We start from the raw sequence: 22278 nt of genomic DNA on the forward strand, positions 1-22278 counted from the left end.
TAACAGCTTGGGAATTTGTCACCCTAATACCAAGACATGAAGAAAAGAACACCTTTCTCGCTAGGAAATCAATCTCCTTCCCCTTTCTATCACTGGGATGAAATGTGGCTATCCATACCTGGACCTGCTACTTGCAGCAGCCACTATCAGTGAATTAGGTACAGGGTGCATATGAAAACCTCTCTGAGGGTATCTGATGCAATTTGTCTGCCTTCTTGGATATAGGTTGGCAGGAGTGGACCAAACAGTCTTAGCGGGCTGGAGCATCAAAGATTAGTAAGGACATCATACTCTTGGAGGTACCCCAAGAATATTAATCAGCGGATTAGATGCCTCCTTCACAGGCACAGAAGACAGATTCAAAGTGGATATCATGCGATCCACCAAACCGTGAAACTGCAGAGCATTCTCAGAAGGGGAAAAGCGAGGCCCACATGCTCATCTGCTGATAAACCATGATCATAGTCTATAGTATGCTCCTATTCAAAAAGAGGAGCTGATATCTTCTCATCCTCTTCTTCAGACTGATCCTTTACAGGTGAAGATGATGCCAACCTTGGAATTGGTGAAGCTTGTCTCTTTCTCAAGTCTCTTTGCTTCTCACTCAGATATGAGGAATGCTCAGAAGCCAAACAGTGCACATCAGCTACCAAAGTGAAGTCTTCTTTGGAACCTAAGATAGACCTAAAACTTGAGCAAGGGTTGAGGCCGGAGCCGAACATTTGGACGGCACAGGATCCAAATACTCAAATCTATCTTCTTGGCTCCTGAAGCTGAGACTAGAAAGAACCTTTGACTTCAGAACCCTAGAAGCTCTGTCAGAATTGGATGGATCTGATAAATCTGACATGCAGGATTTGGCACTAACAGTTGTCACCTTCTCTGGAACTAAGACAGCTGGTGCCAATAGAGTGTCCCTTGGTTCCAACTTCAAAAGCCTAACTGCTAGAGCAGTGGGAACTATAGCTGGACCCAATGAAGGTTCCAATTTCCTAGAACCCTTAGCTGCTTTGACTTCCTGGAAGAAGTGACAGAAACTGACTGCCCAGACGCGGAGGATATAGCCTCAAGGGCCTCCTTAAGGAGAAGGACCTGCAAAACTATTATACCTCTTCTTGAAAGCTCCGGCTGTCGAAGTCTGGTAGACAGAACACCAAGGAGGAGAGTGGTCATCCAACGCCAGGAAGATAGCAGGGTACGAAGTCTCTTGAATCCCACTTCTTCAGTTCTGCCATAACCTGGAACTGAGAGAGCTAACTACCTAACAACCTATACTTATCACTATACTACAAAAGAAAACTAACAATTAACACTAAAAATTAAGGAAAGAACTTCACAGCTGAAAGGACTGGAGAGGTTCATTTCCATCAATGGCAAGTATTTGGAACGAACTGAGGTGGTAGAGGGCGCTGCACTCCTTACATAGTTATGCCTTCAGAACTTTTGGAGATGCTGAGGGGAGGGGTAGAAAGGGGGCATGAGAGTGCTCTAATGGACAATGCTTGGAGAAGTTTCTACCATTCAGCACCACTAGGCAGTATAATATCCAGAAGTGGGAATATGCAGAGCCTTCTTGAAGAAGAAGGTCCTCTTTACAAGAGCAGATTAACACACTCAGGAAGTGGCAGGAGCAATAAGGAAAGGGCCAAGTCAGAGGTCTATTATGGAAAAAAAAATAGGGAAACTATCTTCCAAAGCTCAGCCCACTTGAGAAAAAGTATGTTAAAATAAACTAAAAATAAACAAAAATCCGACTTATACAATAGTCATAATATTTAGACAATTCAAAACTCCACTGTACCCAAGTGTACAAGAGATAAAATTCACTCACCAGTACCATATATGGACTTGAAAGTGCTACCTTAAGACTTCTCTATCAGTCTTAACTCAGAACTTCCTGGCTTAAGTGAGACTAAGTTGTCCTTTTTTTAAAAAGCTAATATTGAAATAGTTGGAGCCTCACTGTTATCTTAGTCAAATTAGAGCATATTAAAAACTACAAAGAAAATCACTGACCGGGTAGAATTCCATCTGTGTGTGTATCTATGGAGTCAGCTCAGCCAGATGCCTTCCACCAGCCACCAGATCTGGGGCTGCCACCATTAGGGAATTTTGAGCTTCTAGCCCTGCCCGAGTCACTATGCTACCAGAGCAGATCCAAAGAGCTCTTGTTGCTGCAGTAACAGCTGCTGAGTATTTTCTGCCTCTCTGTACTTGGAAGGAATCACAACTTCTCAGGAAATGGAGTCCACTGCAGCCCAAGCCACTGGAGGACCCTAGCACTCCCCACTGCAGAACCCCATTTATGGAACTCATAACATTAATTACTTTACATTATGTATTTAAAGCTAAATAACTCTGTCATTTAAAAACTTTGGACAATTGCATTTCTCTATATTACGAACACATGACCTACCCTACGAAAACAAATTTTAAAAAAACTGCAAGGTGACGAACAGCAGCAGTGCAGGGGACTGGGGTGCTATTTCTTGCACACTTCTGCCACACACTTCTGTTATCTATCTGCCAGACCTAATTTTCTGGTTCCAGGCCTCTCCCTCAGTAGAAAAATCAACCATATCAAATTTTGTGATGAGGAGGAGGCTGCCTAGGGTACAACCTATCACAAACAGATTCCAGAAGGTGAAGATATAATGCACGTGACTAAGCCAATGTATCACCTCACCCCAATATACCATTTTTAATGTTAGAAGAACTAAACAGCATTTGAAATAAAAAAAATTAGTACTTCGCAGGGCCAGTCTTAAGCACAAGCATGGTGCCATGCAATTTGGAGAGCAAATATGGCAACTCCATGGGTTGGTCCATTTTCTACTCCTGGGGGAATTCTGTGCCAAAAAATTAAAAATTCTGCAACAAAAAATTAAAAATTATGCGCACAATTTCTTAAAATTCTGCAAAGGTCTGCATATTTTATTTGTCAAAATTACACAATATAATCACACCAGTTTCAATTAATTTTGATCATTTATTTCAAAATAGCTGTCAGCAAGTATGTCTGTAACAATACAAACAACAAAAACAATTCAGGAAATGTTTTTTGACAAACAGATTCCTTACTATACATATTAATACAGAACTCTGAGTAATAATTCATTTAAACTACAATACAGAACCGTATTTCCCACACCCCTCAGAAGCAGTGCAAAGGTTTAGTCAGGGATAACAGAGGAGCTGAGGGAGAGGGAAGTAAATTGTTGGGAAGGAGCCTGGGTGTGAACTTGGAGAGTGGTTGAATACGGGTGGGAAAATTATGTAACAGGTTTTTTGGGGGGACGAGGAGTGATTGTTAGGGAGCTTCCCCCATGCAGACCCTGACTGACCCCTAACCTCTCCTATTCAGTCAGGCACATCTGCCCCTATCTCCATGTGTCCTTGCACCCCCTATGTGTCACTCCACTCCCACTCCCCCATCCCCATATGGCTCTGTACCTCCTCTCCCCATGTGGCTCTGTACTCCCTCCCCAGTCCCCATGTGTGTCTGTGCCCCCATCCAGCCACTCCCCTGTCCCTATGTAGCTCTGCACCCCCTCCCGCATCACCATGTGGCCCTGCACCTTTCTCCCTGTGGCCCTGTGCCTCCACTCCCATTCAGCCCCTGCCCAGTCTGTCCTCCCCCACAGCCCTTATGAGCCCGTCTGACCCCCACAGCACCCCACGCTGTCTGTCTCCCCATAGCCCGTCTCCTGACCTGGCCTGATAGGCACTGAGAAGAAGGCAGGCTCTTTCTCTTCCTTAGCTAGCTGGGAGCTGCTGCTTTGTTCTATCACCACAGCACCCACTGGTGGGCAAAAGGTGGAACTGTAGCAACATTTAGGCAGCTTTTTTCTGCGCAAAAAAATAAAAATATGCATGGCTCATTAACTATGCACATGTGCAGTAGCGCAGGATTCCCCCAGGAGTAATTTTCCTACTTCAGCAAAATGACGAGAGGGGAGTGGAAGGTGGAAAAATAATTTTTTTTGCCTGCTCCTTATACGAGTAGCTTAAAACCTCACAAAAATAAGGGTAGGGTTGAAATTTTGCCTTCTTGCAACTTAAAAATGGTCAAACTAGTTCTCTCAATCTGCAGTGTTCATTAAGTTTCACTCTAGAATGAATTTTCAGCCACATTATAAATCCTTGAGAATAAAAGTATTTATAATGGAAACTTTTAGATTCCCAATGTAAACAGTACAAAATATGAATGCCAACATATGAAGAAATTTAAATTCCTCAATTTTAAGAAATATCATGAGAGAATACACTATGAAAAAGCTGGAAACTGATTTGAGACTTTCCTTGTTTTAAAGCAAACAGAAGGAAGCCAAAAATATAAACAGAAAAAAAATCTGCTATCAACAGTTCCATCCAACTATGGCAGATTAGAGCGAAAGCTTGTGGCAGTCACTTATAATACCTACAATAAATGGCAACACAAATATAGAGTAGTAAAAGGGCACTGACCTGTAACATGCATCTGGACACAACAACTTCAGGTACCTCCGGAAATTTTTGTCGCAGGTCATGTAAAACCTGAAAATCTATTTGGTGGCTTCCTTGGGCCATTCGTATATTGCCTGATCAGGACTGTTGTTCAACAGGCAATTCTAGGCCTTAGTGAAAGGAGTACTCATCTCTCCTGTTCCAGCATTTTCTGTAAGAGAGGGGGGAAAAATGCCAAATTTTATACATAGTCTTAGTTCAAAGTGTGAGGTTCTGTATTTTACCAAAACCAAAAACAACACTGCACAAACTAGCTACTTTAGATATAGAAACAAAGACTTTCTATTAGGACTGTCAAGCAATTAAAAAATTAATCGCAATTAATTGCGCGATTAAAAACATTTGCGATTAATCGCGCTGTTAACAATAGAATACCATTTATTTTAAATATTTTTGGATGTTTACTACATTTTCAAATATATTAATTTCAATTACAACACAATACAAAGTGTAGAGTGCTCACTATTTTTTATTACAAATATGTGCACCGTAAAAAACAAAAATTGTTTTTTTTTTTAATTCAACTCATACAAGTACTGTAGTACAATCTCTTTACCATGAAAGTTGAACTTACAAATGTAGAATTATGTACAAAAAAACTGCATTAAAAAATAAAAATGTAAAACTGTAGAGCCTACAAGTCCACCCAGTCCTACTTCGTCAGTCAATCACTCAGACAAACAAGTTTGGTTACAATTTGCAGGAGACAATGCCGCCTGCCTGTTTCTTTTTTACGTCACCTGAAAGCAAGAACAGGTGTTCGCATGGCACAGTTGTAGCTGTTGTTGCAAGATATTTATGTGCCAGATGCGCTAAAGATTCATATGTCCCTTCATACTTCAACCACCATTCCAGAGAACATGCTTCCATACTGATGATGGGTTCTGCTTGATAACGATCCAAAGAAGTGCAGACTGACGCATGTTCATTTTCATTATCTGAGTCAGATGCCACCAGCAGAAGGTTGATTTTCTTTTTTGGTGGTTTGGGTTGTGTAGTTTCTGCATCAGAGTGTTGCTCTCTTAAGACTTCTAAAAGCATGCTCCACATCTCGTCCCTCTCAGATTTTGGACGGCACTTCAGATTCTTAAACCTTGTGTCGAGTGCTTTAACTATTTTTAGAAATCTCACATCGGTACCTTCTTTGCGTTTCGTCAAATCTGCTGTGAAAGTGTTCTTAAAACGAACATGTGCTGGGTCATCCTCCAAGACTGCTATAACATGAAATATATACAGAATGCGTATAAAACAGAGCAGGAGACATACAATTCTCCCCCCAAGGAGTACAGTCACAAATTTAATTGACGCATTATATTTTTAACGAGCATCATCAGCATGGAAGCATGTCCTCTGGAATGGTGGATGAAGCATGGAGGGACATACGAATGTTTAGCATATCTGGCATGTAAATACCTTGCAATGCTGGCTACAAAAGTGCCATGTGAATGCCTATTCTCACTTTCAGGTGACATTGTAAATAAGAAGCAGGCAGCAGTATCTCCCGTCAATGTAAACAAACTTGTTTGTCTTAGCGATTGGCAGAAGAAGTAGGACTGAGTGGACTTGTAGGCTCTAAAGTTTTACACTGTTTTGTTTTTGAATGCAGTTATGTAACAAAAAAAACCCCTACATTTGTAAGTTACACTTTCACAATAAAGAGATTGCACTTTAGTACTCGTATGAGGTGAATTGAAAAATACTGTTTTTTTTGTTTATTGTTTTTAAAGTGCATATATTTGTAATAAATAATAATATAAAGTGAGCACTGTGCACTTTGTATTCTGTGTTGTAATTGAAATCAATATTGAGAATGTAGAAAAACATCCAAAAATATTTAATAAATTTCAATTGGTATTCTATTGTTATAAGTGTGATTAATCATGATTCTTTTTTTTTAGTTAATCACATGAGTTAATTGACAGCCCTACTTTCTATTTAAAAAGATATAATACACCTCTACCCCGATATAACACGAATTCTGATATAACGCGGTAAAGCAGTGCTCCGGGGAGGGTGGAGTTGTGCCCTCCGGCAGATCAAAGCAAGTTCGATATAACGCGGTTTCACCTATAACACGGTAAGATTTTTTGGCTCCCGAGGACAGCGTTATATGGGGGTAGAGGTGTAGTAACATTTTCCATTGAATAAATATGAATCTGCTTACGATTCCCCATATAATTATGTATTTGAAAATTCATTATTCCCTCTGATTTTAATCCTTTTCAATCTTTCAAACATTCATAATAATGTTTTCCTACAGAGTGTACGACTGCCTATGTCTGTTTAATGCAGGTCTGCTCCTCATAGTTTCGCCTTCCCTTTTATCTTGATGTTTACGTTACTGAGGGCTTGTCTACACTACCCACTGGATGGGCAGGAAGTGATCGATCCAGCGGGGGTCGATTTATCACATATAGTATAGATGCGATAAATCGACCGCTGAGCACTCTCTCGTCGACTCCGGTATTCCACCAGAACGAGAAGCATAAGTGGAGTCGACAGAAGACCATCAGCTGTCGACTTACCGCAGTGAAGACACCGCACTAAGTAGATCTAAGTACGTAGCTGAAGTTGTGTATCTTAGATCGACCCCAGGCGATAGCGTAGACAAGCCCTGAATCAAGTATTGCATTTTCCACATCATGAATATCCATTATTTTAGAGCATAATATTTTGAACACACATTTTAAAAGAACATACACATGGAAATGCCAGAATAGTGTTGTTTAAAAAACACAAACACACACACTGGAAAGAAATAAAATACTGAAAAGATGCCCGATAACGTCTCCAATGTGCTTTATATTGCTCTGCTTTTATCAAGGTGATCTTCCAAAGGCAAGAAGATAATGTTATGTTCAGAGTTAATAATATTTAAAAAATTGCAATAATCTCAGGATCAGTATATTAGAGACAACCCATTACAGTTTATCAATTAATATTATTATATACATGAGAAATATTCTGGGCTCATGATTGGATGAACTTAGCCCTGTAATAAGTCAGGCTTCCTTGGGCTATTCATATATTGTTTTCTTCTTCAGGAAGTCAAGAATACCGAGGCCTGCATCAGTGTTAACAAATGAACTTACATGTACCAATGACTGCACATCGTGGCTGACTGCAACAAGTTTGTATCATTCATTAACTTGGGGTTTTTAGACTGGATTTTTTTTTTTTTGGCACGCCACTAAGTGTAATTCCCAGTTACAATGTTTAAAAGAAAGCCAAGTGCTGATGATATTCTAGCTTAGCTGTATGAATGAATATAATTAAGAGCAAATGTAACAATACTATTTATTTTAGACGAAACCAAGATACAGGTTGAGGCTCGAGGTTCCTCGAGCCTCAACCTGTATACACTTCTTTGGTCAATAAGTTAATATTCAACTCCACACACAGAAATCTGGATCTGCTTATCAGCTTATTCTCCTACTCCTGTCTTTCCTTTGCTCCCAATATCATTCCCACATGAGGCACTACTCCCTCTGAATTCAAACATATTCTAGTGTCCCTTTATCCTAAAAACCCTCTAGTACCAATCCATACATTCTCAGCCTTGCCACTCTCTCCTCCTATTCCTCTGAACTCCTTCAGCAAGCACTGCACCTGTTAGTTCTTTTCTTGCAAGATGTTTTTGATTTCTAGCCTTTAACTTTAGCAAAAAATTACTGCTCTAAAAATGTAAAATTTAACCAAAATTGGTTTAGTTAAACTGGCACTTGTTGTGAGGACACACTGTTCAGTTTAAGAGTATATTAGAGATTCCTTACAGACCTAAGCTAAATTGATATAAGGCACTCAAACCAAAATAAAGTCCACACATGGCGTTTGAACTGATTTAACTAAATCAGTTGCTAAACCAATTTTAATTAAATCAATAAAAATGTATAGTGTACACAAGTCTAAGGCTTTGTTTAAGTAATAGGACATTAACTTTTTTGCATCCTTCAATGCTGTTAATCTCGTTCTCCAACCAAACCTTTTCTTCTAAGGCTTATAGAATAGCCTGCTCTATAGGTTCTTGTTTTACCTCTGCCAGCTCTTTCAACATCTCTTCTGAGGGCTCTATCTCCTTTAGTTGATGTTCCCTGGGGCTTTGTCCTCCCCTTTTCTGATCCTACTGTTTCTCCCCTGGGGGAGCATTCACCATAACATTCAGTTACTACGTCTACAGTGACTCTCACAATTTATCCATGCCTCCCTTTTCACATAAAAAAAGGGAATATTTATTTCAGCCTGGTAGCTTCAGCTATAGTTAAGATTGTGATTTTTTCGCTATTACCCGATTTTGACGCATTCAGAATTGTACATGTTCACCTTTTGAAATGAGACTATCTGCTTGATGATTAATTTTAAAACGAACTGCAATCCGCCTCCTTGAATTACGAACGTCTTCAAAACCACAACACCCTCAATCCACATGACACTTTCCCCACATATTCATTCTGACCAGCTTCCCCGCCATGCAGATAACTCAAAAGTCGTTAACTTTGAAACTTCAAAAATGGCATGCACTACATTTGGGGGAAAAAAATTGGTTGGCTTAGAAAGTAGTAAAAATTTGAAAAAAAATCACAAGCACTCTCTCTGGCATCTGCTAATATTTTTAGCTTAATTAATCCCATTTCCTATGACACATCACGATATACGTTTGATTAGTGGGCTCAGGCAGGAAAAGGAGCTGCTGTTGGGATGATCTTCAGAGAGATTGGTTTCAATAAGGCATTACCAGAGCATAATTCTCTCATGTAAAATTATTCCTCAGTATAAGGGCAAAAAGAAAATGAAGATGTAAAAAAGGTGGTGTGAAGAAACCTTGGATTTCATAACTGCATATTGTAGTGTAAATATTCTGTCATTTAAAAGGACATCAACATAACGTTTTGAACATATTGTAACAAAATCACCTAAAATTGTTAGAGTTTGAAGATTAGAAGAAAATCTCTTTTTTCCCCACTAGATTTTCTACTCTGGGCATTAGACTGCACTATGCATTTTCATCTTCCCTTGTTTGTGCCACACTTATCTCTATGACCTAACTCAGTCTGTTAAAAAAAAAAAAGCAAAATAATAAAACGAAACATTTTACTACTAAAACTTTTAAACTTCTATTGTGAATTCTATTACATGAAAAAACTACATTCATGCGATACTAAAAGTTGCATGATTAAAATAAAAGTCAGGAAATGCACAAGTTAAAAATAGCCACTCCTCCTCCACCTCCCACTTACAAAATACCATATATGCAGAACATATTTTAACATACGTTAAACAGCATTAAGTTCACATTTCTAAAGGCAGGATAACTAAAACCCTGTATCAACCCTCCTAAACCTCTAAAAGGATTTAAATATTTCTAAACCTACAACTAGTTAAATAAAGTGAACCTATGCAGCAAGATGCTATTGTCAAAACAGTGAAGTGCAGTAATCTCACAGCAAACGAATTCTCGCTAGTAACACCTTTTCAATTCCTTACATCAGTGGTCCCCAAACTGTGGGCCATGCCCACCTAGGGGAGCACAGAGGAACATTCGGGGGTGGGGGGGAGAGGGAGTGCCACCCACCCGCACTCTGCCTCAGCTCTGCTCTGGCCCTGCCCCTAGCCGCAGATCCGGCCACAGCCCTGGCCCCCAATCCTGGTTCCTGGCCACAGCTCTGGCCCTGGCCTCAGCCCCTCTCCTGTCCCCAGCTTCCAGGGAGCACGGACAGATTACATTACAGTTAAGGGGGGGGGACCACTGCCCTACAGAATACTCGGAGGTTTGTGTTTGCAATATATATACACACACACACACACACACACACACACACACACACAATATTCCAGTTTCTGCTTTTCTAAGCTGATTCAAACAACATTTTCTGCTCTCCTCTAAGGCCTGGTCTACACTACGACTTTAATTCGGATTTAGCTGCGTTAATCCGAATTAATCCTTAACCGGTCCACACAACGGAGCCAGTTACTTCGAATTAAAGGGCACTTAAAATCGATTTCTGTACTCCACCCCGACGAGCGGAGTAGCACCAAAATCGATTTTGTTAATTCGAATTAGGGGTAGTGTGGCCGCACACCACCGAATTAATGTGGTTAAAATTAATGGGGTAGTGTGGCCGCACACCACCGAATTAATGTGGTTAAAAACCGAATTAATGTGCTTAGTGTGGCCGCGCACAATCGAATTTATACAATCTGTTTCCCAAATTCGAATTATCTAAATTCGAATTAATCTCGTAGTGTAGACGTACCCTAAGTTTGAGACTAATATTAGGTCTGTCAATTAATAGCAGTTAACTCAACTGATTAATGTAAAACAAATTAACTAGATTTAAAAAATTAGTCACAATTAATCGTAGTTTTAATCACACTGCTAAACAATAGAATACCAATATAAAATTATAAATATTTGGGGATGTTTGTATTCTGCATTGTAATTGAAATCAATATATTTGAAAACGTAGAAAAACATTCAAAATATTTAAATAAACGGTATTCTATTACTGTTTAACAATGCAATTAAAACAGCAATTAATTGAAACTTTTTTTAATCTCGCACTTAATCACGATTATTTTTTTTAATTGTCTGACAGCCCTAATTAATATACTTCTCTGATTCCTACTACAAAAAAAATTATATGGACAATTTTTATTAATTGATTTCTATTTTAAAGGGTTTAGAACAAAAAAGTTAACTAGATTAAGGATTTTAAATTATCTACATTTGTGATGTTTTAATGAATTTTCATAAACAAAAATACAAAGGGTAAAGGACTTAGGTTGTATATATTACCAAACACATTTCACAGGGATAACCAATAAAATTATGCAATTATACAACTTTTCAACTCATCAAATCTGCAAGACGAGACAGTATATAATCAGACAATATTATACAGGCATAACATGTTAGTGCTTGGTTAATAATAATAAAATTGACATACACTAACAAGTCAAAAAGGGAAGGAGAGGGCATGGAGGAAGAGGGAGGGGAAAAGCAGAAAGGTCAGGTGGAATGGAAGTCTCATTATTTGAGCTCTCAGTATTCTTTATCCAAATGTATCAAGAAATGGGATGCAAATTTCTTCAAATTCACATAATTGCTCTACTTCAATAAGCATCAGACTTCCATTTGAATAAAATCTAGTTTATCAAGGCTACAAATATTGAAAAAAAATCAGCAAGGATGCTAAAGAGAACAGTGACTATGGATGATTATTAGTGCACAGTGCCAGCTTTACTACTTCTCAGTCATTAAATTGTGTCACTTATTTCCTAATGTTAAATTCCGAAGGGGAAAAAAAATAGTGTGTATTTTCCTGCTTTTTATGATACGTAAGAAACCAGTAGCTGTGCCAAGCAGGTCAACTGCTTTTGGAAAGCATGGCCTTATTTATCTATCAGTCTGGAAAGCTAGGCTATGTGGATTTTGGGGCTGCTCAGGAAATGAGGGCCTCTTTTAAAAGGTAAAGGGGTAGAGGTTAGCTGCTAAGAAGTTGCACAAGGTCAAATCAGGCAGAGCTGGAAATTAGAACCCAGATCTCTAATTTTGCAGACCCCAAGTCTCATTGCCTAACCCAGGGGTCAGCAACGTTTCAGAAGTGGTGTGCCGAGTCTTCATTTATTCACTCTAATTTAAGGTTTCGCTTGCCAGTAATACATTTTAACGTTTTTAGAAGGTCTCTTCCTATAAGTCTATAATATATAACTAAACTATTGTATGTAAAGTAAATAAAGTTTTTAAAATGTTTAAGAAGCTTCATTTAAAATTAAATTAAAATGCAGAGCCCCCCGGACCGGTGGCCAGGAGCCAGGCAGTGTGAGTGCCACTGAAAATCAGCTTGTGTGCAGCCTTCGGCACGTGTGCCATAGGTTGCCTACCCCTGTCCTAACCCAGACTGTCTTTTGGAAAGGATGTCCCAAATTAAATATACCTGGTGGAATGTATAGAGCAGTGTTTCCCAAACTGGGGTTCGTGAACCACTGGGGGTTCGCGAAATGTTATAGGGGGTTCTCGGGAAAAAAAATCCCTAATGGCAGACAGAGCTGTCCCTAGGGACCCTAGGCACAATGAGGCCAGCAGCCCAGAGCCCCTGAACTTCAAAGAGCGAAGCAGATCAAAGCAAGCATATCCATCACACTGAGGAGATTTAAACTTCAAGACTCCTTATAAGAAATGGAAAGGGAGGTGGATATTTTTTGCTGTTTTTAAAAGTAAACAGGCAGCTAGTATTGTTTTTAAAATTATTATGAAGAACAAGTTTAAGCTTTGTAGTAACGTGCGCTGTTTGCTTGGACTGCTCAAGACCTGAATGCCTGTGTAGGAGGAATTCTTTGAGTTGGCTTCTTAAATACCTTCACACTGTTTCACATCTGATACTCCTTGATGAAGGATAAGAGCCTTGTTTCAGAGTAGCAGCCGTGTTAGTCTGTATCCGCAAAAAGAACAGGAGTACTTGTGGCACCTTAGAGACTAACAAATTTATTAGAGCATAAGCTTTCGTGGGCTACAACCCACTTCTTCGGATGCATATTGAGTGAAACATATCGAGGAGATATATATACACACATACAGAGAGCATGAACAGGTGGGAGTTGTCTTACCAACTCTGAGAGGCCAATTAAGTAAGAGAAAAAAAACTTTTGAAGTGATAATCAAGATAGCCCAGTACAGACAGTTTGATAAGAAGCAAGTGTGAGAGTACTTACAAGGGGAGATAGATTCAATGTTTGTAATGGCTCAGCCATTCCCAATCCCTGTTTAGCCCTGAGTTGATTGTGTCTAGTTTGCATATCAATTCCAGCTCAGCAGTCTCTCGTTGGAGTCTGTTTTTGAAGTTTTTCTGTTTTAAGATAGCCACCCGCAGGTCTGTCATAGAATGGCCAGACAGGTTAAAGTGTTCTCCCACTGGTTTTTGAGTATTATGATTCCTGATGTCAGATTTGTGTCCATTAATTCTTTTGCGTAGAGACTGTCCGGTTTGGCCAATGTACATGGCAGAGGGGCATTGCTGGCACATGATGGCATATATCACATTGGTAGATGTGCAGGTGAACGAGCCCCTGATGGTATGGCTGATGTGATTAGGCCCTATGATGGTGTCACTTGAATAGATATGTGGACAGAGTTGGCATCGGGCTTTGTTACAAGGATAGGTTCCTGGGTCAGTATTTTTGTTCAGTGATGTGTGGTTGCTGGTGAGTATTTGCTTTAGGTTGGGGGGTTGTCTGTAAGCAAGGACAGGTCTGTCTCCCAAGATCTGTGAGAGTAAAGGATCATCTTTCAGGATAGGTTGTAGATCTCTAATGATGCGCTGGAGAGGTTTTAGTTGGGGGCTGAAGGTGACAGCTAGTGGTGTTCTGTTATTTTCTTTGTTGGCCCTGTCTTGTAGGAGGTGACTTCTGGGTACTCGTCTGGCTCTGTCAATCTGTTTTTTCACTTCAGCAGGTGGGTATTGTAGTTTTAAGAATGCTTGATAGAGATCTTGTAGGTGCTTGTCTCTATCTGAGGGATTGGAGCAAATGCGGTTATATCTTAGAGCTTGGCTGTAGACAATGGATCGTGTGGTGTGTCCTGGATGGAAGCTGGAGGCATGTAGGTAAGTGTAGCGGTCAGTAGGTTTCCGGTACAGGGTGGTATTTATGTGACCATCGCTTATTAGCACAGTAGTGTCCAGGAAATGGACCGCTTGTGTGGATTGATCTAGGCTGAGGTTGATGGTAGGATGGAAATTATTGAAATCATGGTGGAATTCCTCAAGGGCTTCTTTTCCATGGGTCCAGATGATGAAGATGTCATCAATGTAGCGCAAGTAGAGTAGGGGCGTTAGGGGACGAGAGCTAAGGAAGCGTTGTTCTAAGTCCGCCATAAAAATGTTGGCATACTGTGGGGCCATGCGGGTACCCATAGCAGTGCCGCTGACTTGAAGCTATATATTGTCCCCAAATGTGAAATAGTTGTGGGTGAGGACAAAGTCACAGAGTTCAGCCACCAGGTTAGCTGTGACATTATCGGGGATACTGTTCCTGATAGCTTGTAGTCCATCTTTGTGTGGAATATTGGTGTAGAGGGCTTCTACGTCCATAGTGGCCAGGATGGTGTTTTCTGGAAGATCACCGATGGATTGTAGTTTCCTCAGGAAGTCAGTAGTATCTCGAAGATAGCTGGGAGTGCTGGTAGCGTAGGGTCTGAGGAGAGAGTCCACATAACCAGACAAGCCTGATGTTAGGGTGCCAATGCCTGAGATGATGGGGCGTCCAGGATTTCCAGGTTTATGGATCTTGGGTAGCAAATAGAATGTCCCTGGTCGGGGTTCTAGGCATGTATCTGTACAGATTTGTTCCTGTGCTTTGTCAGGGAGTTTTTTTAGCAGATGGTGTAGTTTCTTTAGGTAATCCTCAGTGGGATCAGAGGATAATGGCTGGTAGAATGTGGTGTTAGAGAGCTGTCTAGCAGCCTCTTGGTCATATTCCAATTTATTCATGATGACGACAGCACCTCCTTTGTCAGCCTTTTTGATAATGATGTCAGGGTTGTTTCTGAGGCTGTAGATGGCGTTGTGTTCAGCATGGCTGAGGTTATGGGGCAAGTGATGTTGCTTATCCACAATTTCAGCCTTTGCACGTTGACGGAAGCAATCTATGTAGAAATCCAGTCTGTTGTTACGACCGTCCGGAGGAGTCCACGCAGAATCCTTTTTTTTGTAGTGCTGGTAGGGGGGATTCTGTGGGTTAGTATGCTGTTCAGAGGTATGTTGGAAATATTCTTTGAGTCGGAGACGTCGAAAGTAGGATTCTAGGTCACCGCAGAACTGTATCATGTTCGTGGGTCTGGAGGGACAAAAGGAGAGGCCCCGAGATAGGACAGACTCTTCTGCTGGGCTAAGAGTATAGCTGGAAAGGTTAACAATATTGCTGGGTGGGTTAAGGGAACTACTGTTGTGGCTCCTTGTGGCATGTAGCAGTTTAGATAGTTTAGTGTCCTTTTTCCTTTGTAGAGAGGCAAAGTTTGTCTTGTAAATGGCTTGTCTAGTTTTTGTAAAGTCTATCCTTGTCTTATAACAGGCTTATTCAAAGTGATACAAGCTACGAAAGTGAGATCTTGGAAGAGTGTTGCCGTGTTCATAATGTAATAAATACTGTAATGATAAATAATTAATAGTGTGTAATAAGCATGTCAAAAACAATTTTTATATTTCCAAGATCACTGCTTTTATAATTTATACTCAGGTGAAGGAGAAAATCCCTGGAAATATTCATTTTTAGGAGGGGGTTCGTGAGACTTGACATTTTAGTAAAAGGGGTTCACAGGTGGTTAAAGTTTGGGAACCACTGGTGTAGAGTGACTCTAATGCATGAGGCAGAGGCCACACACACAAAGATGATGAATGCAGTAGGATTCTCTACACACACACACACACACACACACACACACACACACACACACCCCCCAAGTCTGGCTGGTAGTTACTCCACAACATCAGCAAAAACTGTTTTGACTTTTAAGCTCAGTCTAGACTAGGTAAATGCACTGCTTTTTGCAACAGTGCAACATGTCCACAATACAAACCATGTGTCTGGAAACATTTGGATCACATCAATACCAGGCTCTCCCTTAAGCCACTGCTATATGACAGGGTTATGGAAAAAGTTACCAAGTATTATGGGAGCTGGTGGGCATTCTGAGAGATTGTTAACATCCCAGAATCCACCAGAAACAGTCATAGCTGCCAGGACTAACTCCAGAATAGAACCTATCTAGTGTAGACTGAGCCTTAAAGTCGAAATATTTTAAAGCTTACTTTTGAGATGTTGTGGAGAAGCTATAAGCAGGACTTGGCATCTGCCTTGCTTGGGGAAATAAGTTTAAAATTACTTCGGAGGCTGCAAGCCTAAGAAACAAGGAGATGGTACTGTCAGTAGCAACAGAGTTCAGGAGCTGGCAGTGGATCCAGAATAGGGTTAAAAAGTTAGATGTCAGACTGGAAAATGAAAGGAAGATACACAACTGGCACTGGTAGTTGAGACTGTGTGAGCAATAAGGTCGTCAATGATATAACACAAAAGGAAAAGAGGCACCTAAGTACAGAACTTTGGAGATCACTAACACAGGAGGAGAGGGAAAACTGTTGCAAAGACTGAAGGAATGTTCAGAGACTGATGAATAAAATGAGTACACCTCTACCCCGATATAATGCGACCCGATAGAACATGAATTCTGATATAACGCGGTAAAGCAGTGCTCCGGGGGGGGGGGCGGGGCTGCGCACTCTGGTGGATCAAAGCAAGTTTGATATAACGCGGTTTCACCTATAACGCAGTAAGATTTTTTGGCTCCCGAGGACAGTGTTATATCGAGGTAGAGGTGTATAAAGTACAGGACTACAGAAGTAAAGGGAAAAACAGAGTCAAGGAAAGGGAGCGATCAATAAGAGCAGCAGAAATAGAGACCTTATGACTTAGCTCTCAAAGCCGATAAAAACATTGTTGTTCACTTATAAATTAAATGCTTTATTGCAATGCAAGACAACCTGAAATTACTAATAATCTTCACAAACATTGCTTTGAGCCATTTCTGAAGACTTTCACGCTCCTGGAGAGATAAACGTTACAGTAAGTCTACCTGCCCAGTTGTGCCAAAAATTTTAAATAAATAAAAGAATTAATAGGCAGTGAACCTTGTAAAAACTATTGGCAAAGTCCCCAGATAACTTAGGCCTGACACACAATCATAAAGTGATGAAATATAAACAGACTTCCAGTTAAAGATTTATTCTGTGAAAATGATCAATAAAAAGTAAACAAAATGTAATTTCTCAGACACTGACAACTAAACTTCTCAGAACCACCAGTAAAAGGCATGAATTAAAGTGTTGATCTTTTTTAATCGAAACAAGATATTTCAATCAAGAGATTTAAATATTACAAAGGCAATAAGCTTCAAAGTTATATAACAACTCAAAAATGTGAGTTTGAAAAAAATAATCTACTTTCTTTTTGCAGAGCATGTATTTAAAACTGAACAGTGTAACAATTCTTAACTACAAATCTTTAAATCTAACACCACACAGCTCTTTTACTACATAAGCACCACTGTCTAAGACGTCTTCAGAGTAATTCAGTCAGCCATCCTTTTGTGAGGGTGGTGCCTGGAAAACTCTGAACAAAGCATACAGCACGTTCCTGAGAGGAGTATAAAACAGTTATTAACAGCAGGCTTTTAAATATTTCAAGAGGATGGGCCAGGGGAATACACAGAGCTTAGTTATAATAAACAATATACTTTTCATAACCCCACAGCAACAAACAGTAATGGAATCTGTATCTCTGGCTTTAGATCTCAGCTACATCTAAGCAACTTAGCTTCAAAGTTCTCTGTACTTTCAATCTGATCCAATAAGACCTTTGTATTACTGACACCACAGAAAATATATTCCTCTGAGTCATGCTAGATTGTTTATTTGCTTGGACACAATAAAGATGCTTCAGTATTCCTATTGTCAGAGAAACCTGATTTTAGGAATTAGATTAAATCTGAAGAGCCTTATGAAAAGGGACAACATGAAAAATTACATTTCCTGCTCAAGTTTTGTATTACTGTTACAAGTCACAATTAAGATTACTACAACTGAAATAAGATAAAAGGGGAAAAAACAGTTTCCCTGCATTCAGACTTGCCAAGTGGCATACTTCTCTTGTGACACACACATGAAGGCTGCACTTTATGCGTAGAGCCCTGCGTGGATACAAAAATTTGTATCCGCATCCAAACTGCGATCCGCAAAAATGGTCCACAGACAAAGTGGATATCCGCGGATTTGCAGGGCTCTATTTATACATTCCTGCAGCCCATACATTCAGTTGGGCTACAAATATGGGCTGCAATTGCAACTCAGGGCTACCAGAGACTGCTGTAGGACCTGCTGATATGGCAGTCAAGCAGCCTCTCTACTGTGCTCCCTGCTGTATCTGAAAGACGGAAAGAAACAGGCAAGAGGCTGCAACTAAAGGCAATGGGGACTAACATCAACCCCATCCAGCCCTTCCCAGCCATTCAGTGGCACTCACCTTCTCCGGGACATCCTCCATAAACATAGCTGCTACCAGCTCTCCCATGGATACCCCAATAAACCTAGTTTCCCCCAGTTACCTTCCTGGGTTTCCTCTACAAAGCCAGCTGCTCACAATTCTCTCCCTCCAATACCCAACCCAGACCTTTATCCAGATCCTGAGCTTACTCATTTTCTCTTACTCCCTCCAGACATCCCCCCAAATTTCTCCCTCCAGTTCCCACCCTTGGACAACCCGCTGACCTACCTTCTCTTAGCTACTCCATCTCTCCCTACAGCTCCCAGGGTCCGTCTACACTACCTGCCGGATCGATCTATCGCGTCTCGTCTAGACACAATACATCAATCCCCGAACGCGCTCCCCGTCGACTCGAACTCCACAAGGGCGAGAGGCGGAAGCGGAGTCGACAGGGGAGCGGCGGCCGTCAATCCCGTGCTGCGAGGACGCGAAGTAAGTCAATCTAAGATACGTCGACTTCAGCTACGCTATTCTCTTAGCTGAAGTTGCATATCTTAGATCGATTCCCCCCCCCAGTGTAGACCAGGCCCCAGTTACCCTCACCTACCACCCAGACACGTCCATAAACCTAACCTACCTTACCCCAAGACAACTCCACCCAACCAGCCTCTCTGACAGTCCACAGCCACTAGCACAAACCCAGGTTCCATAGCTTCCTACTACCCACACACTCTTCAGCACCCGTCAAGCAGCTGCATCTTCATGTTCTTTCCCTGCCATTACTTGTAGCAGTGTATGGAACTTAACCTAAAGTTTATAGGCATATAAAAATTATTTGCAAATATAAAACCCTAATGAGCTAATTTGCAAGTAATTTGCATACAATAGCCCACATGGAGCTATACAAAACTTGGCAGCTACGTGCATTTCTTCTTTCCTTTGTGTGCATTTGATAGCACTGTCTACAGTCAGTTTCACTGTTTTTTCAACAGCCAGTTGCACTTCCTGGTTCATCTACTAGCATATCACATTACTAATATAGTTCTCTGAGGAGAGCTAACACGTACACTACTCTTCCCCAAGCATGTTTACCAGTAACAGTAGCAACAAAGCTGAAAGTGAAGAAACAGCAGGCAAATGTGTACACAACGGAAGAAAGAGGAGAGGCAGCGAAGGGTGGGACCAACGATATTCAGTAGTGTTAGGCTTGGTCTACACTACAAAGTAAGGTCAACGTAAGATTCCTTGTGTCAACCTATTTGTGCAGGTGTCTACAGGGCCGCCGAGAGCGGGTTCGGGCCCTGGTGAAAAAAAATTTTTGGGCCCCCTAGCAAGGGTGGACCGGCTAAACAGGGCTGACTGGAGGGGGGGGGGGAGCCAGGCCCCGGGCCCCCTTCCGGACCGCCGGGCCACGGTAAGGCAACGAGAGGGGGGGAAGCCGGGCCCCCTTCCTGACCGCCGGGCCCTAGTAATTTGTACCGGCTTCCCCCCGCCCCCCGTTGGCCCTGGGTGTCTATGCTCAAAATTTGTCTCCAGCTAACATATGCATCCACTTACAGCAACGCAGTAAAACCACCTCCCTGAATGGCAAAGTACCATGGTCATCCTAATTTTGTCAACACAGTGAGAGGGTAGTCACTGCATGACCTGTGTTGGCCCTCCAGCCACTGTCCCACAATGCCCCAATCCCTGCAACAGTGACTGTTCTGTTCACAATTTTAAACTTCACTGCCCAAGAGCCACAGAGACCAGAGATCCACCTTCCCTCCACCTTTAACAACCACATATGCTTTTGAAGTGCTCTTTCCTATTTGCCCACCTTGGTAAATGCACCTAGCAACTCACCTTTGTTTGCATCCCACTATGTCTACACACACACACACACACACACACACACACACACACACACACTCATGTACTAGATGCACTCCAGCCTGGAGCAGGCAAGAAGTGTTGGATCTCCTGGGCATGTGAAGAGAAGAGGCTGTGCAAACACAGCCACGGAACAACATCAATGAGCAAATTGCATGGGGCATGCAGGCCACGAGGTACTGCAGATAGCAGCAGCACCACATGAAAGTGAAGGAACAAGTAATGGAGGGCAACAAGAAAGCTGGGGCTGGACTGCAGGCCTGCTGCTTTCACAACAAACTGCATGCCATACTTGCTGATGACCCCACCAGCACCTCCCAGACCACATTGGATCCCTTGGAATAGTCTGAGATGAAGACTCCTGCCATGCACAGCGAAGAAGAGTATGAGGAGGCAGTGAGACACAGTTGGGAATTCCAACCACGCCACGAGTCAGGATCTAAATGAAACTCCACAGGAATTTAGCCCATTCTGCCAAGCAAAAGTGGATAAGCCCACTGACGAAAGGGATGGTAGCTTGACTAAGTGTGTGCATGCAATCTTCCTTACAATGCTTTATTTGCTTTTCCTTCCCTCCCACCCAACCATTTAAAAATGGCACCTGGCCCATCCCCAAGTTTACAAGATAAAGTTATCAGCTTTTCATTGATTTACTGATACATTTTCAGAAAATAAAAGTTAGGAAGTAAATCCAAACAAATTCTTCAGCAGTATTATGGCTATCAGATTACACGATTCACACAGATTCAGTGTCCTGAGTTGAGGTAGACGTGGAACAAATAGATAGTCCGCATCTCCTTTTCGTTCCTTTGTTGGGATAGATGGGGGGGGGTGTATGTGGAGCACTTTATTTATATGAATAGGGATGTCCCTTTTATCCTACTGAGAGACCTCAACAGTGATACTCTGCAATCCTCACCCAAAGGTTTCTAGGGATGGTGGCCTTAGTTCTGTCTCCACAATAGGAGACTTTCCTATGCCGCTCTCAGTTTGGCTGGCATCATTGCAGCAAACAGACTAGCTGCACACAGGTCAGGGTGGCTTCAGGACGCCAGTAAGCCTCTAAACCTCTGTTATCCTCAGGAGTGAGATATCAGCCAAAATCACCACTGACTATGAACAATAGTGCTAATCTTCACTGCCACTGCCCTATACCTGTACACCTGGGATAGGGGCCAGAATTTTATGGGTTCATGCAACAGAAATAACACCCCACCCCGCCAAGACCATACTCACCAGGGGTGAGCTGGAGAATGCTGGTGTACTGAGGTGCTCCACAGCTAACGTGTCAATAAGCATTTCTTGGAACAAGGGAAGTGACTTTTGAAAAAAAATTATCTTTCCTTTTCTGTTGTGACTCAAAATCTAGTGGTGCATGTGTCTATTTTTATCAGCAGCTCCTGGCGTGGTGGCCTTGAGGGGTGCCCGCTGCATACTCACACAACGCCTGACCAGGATGAGAAGAGGGAGGGGACCGGAGAAGACATGTTCGGCAAGGTCCTACAAGTTAGTGGTGCATTGGACCATGACCAAAAGGCTTAGAAAGCCGAGAGCATGATTAAAAACAGAAGACAGACAAAAGGCCTGGAGTTCTAGTAGGACAAGGAATGGGATATGCACCAAGACATAATGGATTTTCTCAGGCAGCAAACCCAAATGCTGCAGACCCTGGTTAACCTACAGGTCCAAAAATCCTAGACTCATCGGTCTTTGCACTCCTTGGAGAACTCCATGGTTGCTGCTCCTTACACCTCCCAACATACCATGTGGCATCATGGACCACATCCTTACCCCTACCACTCCATGCCAGAAGACAGCAAGGAAAACCACAGCTTTGCATACACTAATCTGTGATTTTCACAGGTCTGTGTA

General features: G+C 41.6%; 1 protein-coding gene across 1 annotated transcript in view; it reads right to left on the minus strand.

Moving 5' to 3' along the window:
* TAB2 (TGF-beta activated kinase 1 (MAP3K7) binding protein 2) overlaps window positions 1–22278 on the minus strand; it is a 128641-nt gene that overhangs the window by 38777 nt on the left and 67586 nt on the right. The window contains exon 2 of the mRNA XM_029911026.1: window positions 4468–4657. Coding sequence (XP_029766886.1) covers window positions 4468–4569 — 102 coding nt within the window. The 5' untranslated portion in view covers window positions 4570–4657. The remainder of the gene's footprint in view (window positions 1–4467; window positions 4658–22278) is intronic.

Source organism: Terrapene carolina, unplaced genomic scaffold, assembly GCF_002925995.2.
Source record: "Terrapene carolina triunguis isolate 2854851 unplaced genomic scaffold, T_m_triunguis-2.0 Scaffold85, whole genome shotgun sequence".
NCBI lineage: Eukaryota > Metazoa > Chordata > Testudines > Emydidae > Terrapene > Terrapene triunguis.